This window comes from Macrobrachium rosenbergii, chromosome 13, assembly GCF_040412425.1.
Source record: "Macrobrachium rosenbergii isolate ZJJX-2024 chromosome 13, ASM4041242v1, whole genome shotgun sequence".
NCBI lineage: Eukaryota > Metazoa > Arthropoda > Malacostraca > Decapoda > Palaemonidae > Macrobrachium > Macrobrachium rosenbergii.
Genome location: NC_089753.1, coordinates 28,569,518 through 28,578,912, shown reverse-complemented (window position 1 = coordinate 28,578,912; position 9,395 = coordinate 28,569,518). Strand labels below are relative to the sequence as shown.

The 9,395-nt window shown below is 37.0% G+C and overlaps 1 protein-coding gene across 1 annotated transcript; it reads right to left on the bottom strand.

Annotated features, from left to right (window-relative positions):
* Positions 1-411: 411 nt before the first annotated feature.
* LOC136845098 (UDP-glycosyltransferase UGT5-like) lies at positions 412-8,444 on the bottom strand. Its single transcript, XM_067114929.1, has 11 exons — positions 8,307-8,444; positions 7,909-8,080; positions 6,859-7,128; positions 5,524-5,714; positions 3,683-3,778; positions 3,238-3,331; positions 2,635-2,726; positions 2,337-2,470; positions 1,894-2,113; positions 1,038-1,181; positions 412-892 (listed from the first exon to the last, which is right to left on the bottom strand). The coding sequence occupies exons 2-11, from the start codon at positions 8,065-8,067 to the stop codon at positions 760-762; spliced, it is 1,533 nt and encodes a 510-aa protein (XP_066971030.1). The 5' UTR covers positions 8,068-8,080; positions 8,307-8,444; the 3' UTR covers positions 412-759.
* Between the last annotated feature and the right edge of the window lie 951 nt (positions 8,445-9,395).

Below are 9,395 nucleotides of genomic sequence, written 5' to 3'. Positions count from 1 at the left end.
TAGCATCGTGGCATGCCACTCAGATGTCTCGAGTTCACGCCTCTCCCAGGGCGATGAAAAAATTGCTAGCCCTGTATCACGATCAGTTACTACTGCAGTGTGGGGTCTGTGGTGGGAGGATGAAACCAACATTCTTTGGAAGCTTGAGTTTCAAGTCAATGGCTGCGTGGCCTTGTTCCATGTGAATAGGTTTCATCTAATGAAATAATAATAATAATAGTATCTATCTTTCACTAACTGTTTTGTTCATTTCTTATTTGTGTACTTTTATTTACTTGTTTTCATGTCTGTTACAGTGAAACTCCCTTTCTTGACTGTCTTCTCTCTTTTACTGTTTGTGTTAAATCCCTCAGATACTCATCTGCATTCGACTGTCAATATCAATGAAATGGCATACAATGGACAAGAGAGTAACATTTTAGTCATTTAATGAAATCACAACAAAATACTCATAAAAACTGTTGAACAGCATCACAAAACCACATAAACTGTGCTCCTTCCCCACTGTTGAATTGGAGAGCTTGCAATGAAGTTTGAACAAAGTTTTTTTGAAAATCCACATCAATTTATTTACAGATGTTTTAAAAGGGTTGACATGCATGTTTTCAACTCATGAAAATGCCCCTTCTTAAGCATTTTCTCTTGCCAATATAACCAAATGTATTTCACACTTATTCAACACTAACTCAGAAAAACATGTCTCATAAACAATTGACATTCTCATAATTACAAGAAAAGTTAGTCTGTGATAACTTGTCATTAGTCTGTTTTATTTTTTGGTGTCCTTCGAAAGCACTTTACGATGGCACGAAGCAGCCGAACACCAATCCATAGCATCAGAAGCACCAATAAAAACATCATCGACCAAACATCCATATTGTAGATTTTGTACCTGGAAAGCAGAATATATGTTAGAAAAACTATTCCACTTTTATATTTTCCTTTGCACTTGAATACTAGAAGATAGTTAGTCTCACTGTCAAACTGACGTGATAACGAATTATTAAGACACACACCGAAGTCTATAAAACACCTACCAGGGCATATCAGCTATGGGGCAACGGAGATGCTTAGCTCCATTATACCGGATAACATATTCAGTCCAGAAAACTACAGTTTCTTGAGGAGAGATGGGCTGATCTCTCATTATTCTAGATTGCAGTTGTACGTGCTGCTGCATCCTGAAAGGAAAAACGAGATATCAAGAAAGTAGTTTTTTCACTATGAAGATACTGAATGATCTCAGTTATAATAACCAGTCATAGAGACTACTGGAAAAGACAACCACAGTTGTATAGTATATAGTAATTACAAAGAAGACAGTGATGATGAGGGAGTCACTAGGCCCTTGCTCTTGCTCTTTCAACTTTTCAGAAGACACAAGACCCAATGAGGTCATTTATGAGATATTTGGTTTAGCCATGTTTCAGGAGGTTATATGGATGCTGAAGTCACTAAAAAGTGTCATAAGAGCAAATTATTAGACATAACTGTTTTTAGATACTTATACCTACAATAATATAATGTATTTTTAAATACACTACACTGAGTTTACAGAATTTTCAATAACAATTATGAGGCTCAATTTTCAATTTATGCCTTTGGTTAAAGGAGTAAAACTTTCATATAGTTCAGGTTCTGGTACCCAGTAATCAGTTCAGTCTGGGCATTCTTACAAAGAAATGCCCCATTCCTAAATCACTGTAGCCTCAACTTTATAACTGTCACTGAACATTGGTAACTTTTGTATTTACAAGCACGTGATTACAGTACTGTACACCATTTTCCTCTAAACGCTGGCTACTCAAAGGTCTCCAGCTCTCAATGACACACCAAAGCCCCATACAACAAAATACTGAACACAGAAATAAGTAACTTCATTCAAACACATACTGTTCATTATCCATGATTGCAATTATCTCCTTAAGAAGAATGTCTTCTGTCAGGTCCTTCCAAAGGATTGTCTTTCCCCAGCCTTGGCGTTCAACTGTCCTCATGTTTGATTGCTGGTCAGCAAAAACTGGCAGACCTATAATGGGTGTTCCATGGTAGATAGACTCGAAGGTACTGAACAGACCACCATGCGTTATGAAGAGGCGCAGTTTCGAGTGACCTGTTTACATTCGAAAAGGTTATGTTGAAAACTGTGCCCCATATGCACTGTCAAAATAACAAACTGAATGAAGAAGCATCTGTGGGAAACTGTTCTCATAATCAAAAATTATAATGTATCACCATTGAGTAATATCCGAAGGAAATGATCACCTCAGATCATAATAAATTATGATGCAATATCCAAAAATATGTTCTTAATTTCCAAACATTAAGCCACTCACCTAGGATATCTTGCTGAGGTAGCCATTTCATGATTTTTACATTTGGAGGCAAATCAGGCATGAAGTCATTGTCCCATTTCCACAACACTCGTTGCTTCAGTGAGCTGAATACCTTGATAAGCATCTGTCTGTTTCTGGTTATAATTTTAGAAGGCTTACAACATAATCTTTATAGGCCTAAGTTCATTATCAACATGAAGGGAAAGTATTCCTTTAGATTAAATTGCTTTCATCTCAATTTATTATTCATGATGTGGGCTCTGTAGTTGCATTTGTTAATATTATAATCAAAACTTACTTTTCTGGTAGATAGGTAGATTTAACAACACTTCCCAGGCTGAAGAAGATGAAACCATGCTCACCAGAACCCTCGATCCACTCCTGAAGATCCTGTGAGGAACACACACTCATACAACACAGATGCATTGGTGGTTTTCTCGTGAGTCTGTGGTTTCTGTGAATGCCTTATCATTTTGTCAGTTCAAAAGGGTTATGTTTTGCTAATTCATCACCTCTGTTTTCACAAAGGCTCACAATTTTGAGAACAGAACAGAATAAAGAATTTAGGCCAAAGGCCAAGCATGGGGATTCATGAGGTCATTCAGCGCTGAAAGGGAAATTGACAGTAAAAAGGTTTGAAAGGTGTAATTGGAGGAGACGCTCAGTTGCACTATGAATCAATTGTTAGGAGAGGGTGGAAAGTAAGATGGAAGCAAATATGAACAAAGGCACAGTAAAAGGCATGAAAGAGGTTGCAGCTGGGGCAGAAGGGACGCTGCAGAGACCCTCAATTAATGCCTAAAGTGCAATGCATGAGGTGCACTGACAGCACTAACCCCTCCCCTGCACGAGACAATGTTGAGTTCCTTGACTAGAAGTTTGTCAAAAACCATAATCATACCTGTGGAAGTGGCTTGGCTGGACGGCAATGAATCCCTCCTGCATGAACAACACCTGGGACGTACGGACGAGTTGGAAATTCGAGTTCACGTACGCTGAAGAAAGGATCAGCAGAAACATATAGTACAGTAAGGCACAGCTATCAGAGAGATATAATGAGTAAAAACTCACTGCTGTCTTGTAGGTTATGGGTGCTTACATAACACAGGCTGCATATGATCACAATACCTGCTTAATTAATGTTTCCCAGCATAAACGTCTTCAGTATTAATAGTGACATTCTCCTATTCAGAAACTGAGTCAGAAACATTCATAAGTGTCAGCCTACTATGTACATCCCTCAGTGATCTGTCAAATGCTGGTGAATTATAACCTTTGTTTGACGATTTATAGATGGGCAAACTAAGATATACAAAGAACAGAAATGCAGAATCAATGTTACTCACCTGTTCAAAAATATCATTGAGACATTTTTCTGAAATTCTTCAAATGACGGCATATCCTCTGGGCATAGTCCAGAGCTTCGACACCTTCCTTCCAAACTGTCAAGAAGTCAAATTACACGGGTGAATAGTCTCCTAGGATGATACCTTACTGGAATCTAATTTTTTGAAGATCTATGTTAAATTTTTTCTTTACTGTAATAATTATGACTAAAAATTTAATTCTAAATCGTTCCATCACACTCTTAAAAACTTATAAATAAAACAAAGTAACATTGTATTCAGCAGCTACCAACAAATTTAATATTTGGTAAAAAATTATTTACTAAATGTTTTGGTTACGATACTGTGAGACATGGGAATGGAATTGACAATAAAATTGTTTTCTGCGTTGGAAAAAATTAAACCCTTTTTTTTGTTGAATCTTCTGTTCAACTCCCCTATAAAATGAAATTTATCCCAAGGCGTTCAGGATACATTAATTTCTTCCTCAAAGGTCATGTTTTGTCTTATACATGAATCAATACTCCCCCTCCCCTTTCCGCAAAGGCACTGCCTGATGACCACTGGTCGGATGGATAATCCATTTGCACAGAATCCCTTGGGGTTGGTTCATTAAAAGATTTATTCTTAGTGTATTCCTGTACAAAACCTCTTAATCTTGCATCTTCCATGACATTATTTTTTATTTATGGGATCCAGTTTAGAAAAGGACTTGTTTCCTCAGATGGTGGTCATGCTATCAAATTGAGCACCCTCCATTAACTTCCTATTTTAATTTCATTATTTTCATCTATCATTCTGGTACATATTTTGAAATTTCACTCAATGATTTTCTCTCCAACAATGTGCTGTAACTATACTCATTACACCATTGTGAATGATGGTTCCTCTGAGTTCCTCTAAACTGGTTTTCACAAGTCTTCATATTTCCCAAGAAAAGGCTTGTTACAATATTTTGCAAGGCATAAGACAGCTTCCTCTTAATTGTATCATTATGTGTTTGTTTTTACACATAATGATACCATGAACAGGGAGCTGACTTACGCCTTGCAAAAAATTGTAACAAGCCTTACTTTGGGGAAATACGAAAACTTGTGAAAACTAGGTTAGAGGAACTCAGAGGAACCATCATTCACAATGGTGTAATGAGTATAGTTACAGCACATTGCTGGCAAGAAAATCATTGAGTGAAATTTCAAAATATGTACCAGAATGATAGATGAAAATAATGAAGTTAAAATAGCAGGCTAATGGAGGGTGCTCAATTTGATAGCATGACCACCAACTGAGGAAATAAGTCCTTTTCTAAATTGGATGCCATAAATAAAAATAATGTCATGGAAGATGCAAGATTAAGAGGTTTTGTACAGGAATACAGTAAGCATAAATCTTTTAATGAACCAACCCCAAGGGATTCTGTGCAAATGGATTATCCATTTGACCGGTGGTCATTAGGCAGTGCCTTTATGGAAAGGGGGAGGGGGGAGAATTGGTTTGTATGTAAGAAAAAGCACAACCTTTGAGAACGGAATTAATGTATCCTGAGAGCCTTGGGATATATTTCATTTTATAGGGGAGTTGAAAGAAGATTCAACAAAAAAAAAGGGTTTAATTCTTTCCAATGCAGAACACAGTTTTAGTGTCAATTCCACTCCCATGTCTCACAGTATTATAACTAAAACATTTAGTAAATAATTTTTTACCAAACATTAAATTTGTAGGTAGCTGCTGAATACAATGTTACTTTGTTTTATTTAAGAAGATGAGGTTTGGCTGACTTTTGGCTAAAACCATAAATGCACAGAACAAAAAAAAAACTAGCTGAGAGCTGGAATACTTACTTGCTAATTATGAAACGAAAAAACTTTACTAAAAGTGTTTCCAGCATCACGTTAGCTGTTCGTTGAAGGAAGGTGAGCGGGTGCTGATAATCAAGGACGGGAACACTCAGGAAAGCTGGGTATGTTGGATTACCTATGTCCTCAGCATTATTACTTAAGAACCTTAGAGCTGACACATAGATGAAGGGAACCTGGGAGAAAGATTTACTTGTCATTTTGCTTGAAGTACTATGCCTAATGTGCTTGACATGTTTCCTTAACCACACAAAGAGAGGTTTGCTTCCAAGTCCATTGATTAAATGATGGCTGAAGTTCATATCTACAGTAATGCATGATTATCAGCTTGTCAAATAAATTCTAAACACTGAAAACAAGATCAAATCACGACGCTGTATATTTTTTTACCATTATGTACTAGCAAGGAAGCCTACTAGAAAGGGAGTAATATATTCCTCACATTTTGAGAAAAACCACTTTGTAATCAGCATCTAGCCATTTCAAGGTGTAATGATACTCTCATTCATGATATGGTACAGTACTATCACATACTGCACTGTCTTTCTAAATGTTGGGTCAAATTGGCTGGAAACTGACCATCAAACATGTTAAAAATGCCTTAGTTCAACAAATCCCTATCAGATTATAACATTCTGAGTAACGCACTTCTAACAACATACTGTAACATTACCTCCTACTTTGAAGTAAGGTGGAGAACTAATTGAAAAACCCAAAATTTTTTAACTACATCGGAAACACAACTCCCCACGCCCCCCCCGACAACCAGGGACTGCCTGTACTGTACATGTCGTGAACGAGATACAGTCGCACCTGATGTACTGTAAGTGTATTCTCTCTGATCATAATCAGAAATACACAGAATGCCACTGCTGCTTTGCTAATAAAAAGACAGTGTTATTATGAAGTAATCGATGAGGCAATTGAGTCACACCTCTTCACTCTGATAAGGTTTCCCCAGAGGATTTCTTCCTTAGAACAAGAGAACTCAATACTACAGGCCTTAAACTTGGTGGGGTACAATAGAACCAGTTGAATTGCAGAGACAAAAATGAATCTCATTAACATCACAGGAAAAGTAAAAATATTCCCACTGGTTAAGAATACACAGAAAACAATGTTTCATTTGGATTCAGATATGAGCCATCATTCAAATAAATTTTTCTATTTAGGAAACTGATTGCAAATTGACTCTAGAAACTAAAGAAGATTTATCAAAACGAATGTACAGTACAATATTTATAATCAAGAGCTTATACATGCATCACTTATCTATACACAGAACATAATACTGTACTGAAGTCAGTCCTTGCACTCTACCTTTAACTTATGGACTATTGAGAGATAGCAATCGCAAAAGAAGTTGGACAGGAGAACGATGTCATACTTCTCTCTTGACAACTCTTGCACTTCTTTATGAGCCAAAGTTTTCTCACAGGCATCGAGAATCTGCAAAACACCTCCCGTGCTAGGGAAGAATGACTCCTCAAAGTGGTTTACATCTATTAAGCCGGCATTTCCTTCTGGGACAACAACCTCATGGATGTTGTCTTTGACTACTTTGGATGGAAATGGTGTCACCAACGTTACCTGGAACAGGGAAAGTAAATGTAGCCGTGATTATTATTTTCTTGTGAATATTTTTCAAGTCATGTTACTTTAGATGAACTGCAGTTGTCAAAAACCATTTCTCTCTCATATATGGCTTGCTTTAATATTACAGGCATCATTAGATAAAGAATGTCTACCCAGCAGCTATATTTTGTTGAAAAAAGGCACCATTCACCAATATACCGCAAGTAACTGACTGCTGAAAGTCAAAAACTCTCTATACAAAAAGAGATCTCTTTTTAACAGAAGTCAATGATTTAGTTAATAAAACTTTCCCTTTTCCATAGAATTTTACCCTTTAATGTTTTTGACATCAGCCAGAACCCAACAGAACTCTAATCTCTTGAACTTTATTCCACCAAGGCATTTGATGCTCTTCCAAGATCACAGATAAACTTCAAGGCCAAAATTCTAGATTTTTTTCTCTTGATCTCAGAAATTATGTTTGCTGAAGATATCTGGCCCTACGAATTTGACACTTTGGCCAATTCTTTAAGGTCACGGGTCAGTCTAATGGGCAGCATCCTATTTGTCTCCGATTCATTTGGATGAGACTTGGTAGGTAGGTACCTTATGGGTTATTGGTGTGTTTTCGAAAATCACAGTTCAGTTGAAAGGTCACCTTTTCTCTGATTTCGAAAGAAATTTGGAATACAGCAGGACAGAATTGCAACCCCTTGAACAGAAAATCCCTACGTAAGCACAAAACAGAGAGGCACTGAATTGTGAACAAAAAGACTAATTGGTGCCTGAACTTGCCTGATGTCCACTCTTGGCGAGTTCCTCTGCAATGGTCTTGTAAAAGTTATGATGACTTTTACTCCCAATGGCCGCAATGAAGAGAACATCATAAGCATTACTTTCCCGGATGGCTGTCAAACTGCACGTCAGTGCTATCAGCAAGGACCAGCGGGCCATTTAGATTTTGTTCCTGATGAAAAGGAGAAATATGGGAGGAGGGATGAAGATGTTATGCAGCAAATTTAGTTTTACAGAAAATGACTTACAAGCTACCTGTAAGCTTACTGCTTTAGCAAAGTGGCATTTACATCCAATATAATTAATTGAGTACCAGATTTTTTCCCATTTCATAATATTTAACAGTTTACTTTATAACCATATTAAAACTAAAATTAGCAGACTAGATAAGTACTTACATAAAGATGGCACTTATAACACTGTAATTGACATATCTACCATGGAGATCTCTTAATATGTAAATTGTTAAGTTTTCTTAAACTATTTCCAGGGTCGAAGACAAACCTTCACTTGTATTTTCACTAACAGCAATGCACTTAAAAATTGTTTTCACCTAAGCTTGAAAGGGACCCAAAAATTGATAAGATTAATGTTATCTTTAGAAGATATTGTAATACAAATAATCTACTCGACAATGTGATTAGGGCAACTGGGAGAAATTTAGCCGTATCATGTACCAAGGCTCATTTCTTTAGGCTTATCAATCTACCAATGCTCTGATTGCTTGGGGAGCTTGTGACATAAGAGCCAAAGAAAGGGTAATTAAGATTGAAAAATGAAAAGAAGTTAAAGAAAGTAAGAATCTTCACTGGGTGATCTAAATGGAATGGAATGGAACACAAAATTTAAGCCAAAAGCTACACTGGGAAGTGAGGTTATTAAGAGCTGGGACCTAAAGGTGTGAGATTGTTCAGAGAGGGTGGAAAGAAAGATGGAAGACAGAATATGAATGGAATTACAGTAAAATGAATGAACAGGCTGTGGCCATGGACCAGAGATGCTGCAAAGAATTTTGAGGTAATGCCTACAGTGCGCCAAGTGAGGTGTACTAATGGCACTAGCCCCATACAGGGTATAGTGACCTGAATGCTAAAAGAAAGCGACAGCATGCCTGCAATGCTTGGAATACCTGAAGTGAGTGCAAGCATTTTAAAGGCAGGGAACAATTACTGATTTGTGTTAGTACAGATACAATGGTACAGGTTACAGGGGTTGGACAATCTGTTAAGGGTAGTACCAAACACATTTTAGATTCCTCCAACTAAAACTGATAAAACTGATGAACATTCTGATTTAGAATTTAGTCCTCTTCTTAATGAATAGAATAGAATATAGAATTTAGACCAGTGGCCAACTGCTGGGACCTATAAGGTCATTCAGTGCTGAAATGGAAATTTACAGTAAAAAGGTTATATAGTTGTAACAGGAGGAAAACCTCACAGTTGCTTTATGAATCAATTGTTAGCAGAGTTTGGAAAGATGGAAGA

Bases quoted from the DNA above. Each gene is read 5' to 3' on its own strand.
- LOC136845098 (XM_067114929.1), bottom strand. From the start codon at position 8,067: ATGGCCCGCTGGTCCTTGCTGATAGCACTGACGTGCAGTTTGACAGCC. The intron at 2,114-2,336 runs GTGAGTGGCTTA...GAATGTAAACAG, and splicing joins ACCTCAGCAAGATATCCTAG to GTCACTCGAAACTGCGCCTC. The intron at 893-1,037 runs GTAGGTGTTTTA...TCTGCTTTCCAG, and splicing joins CCCATAGCTGATATGCCCTG to GTACAAAATCTACAATATGG.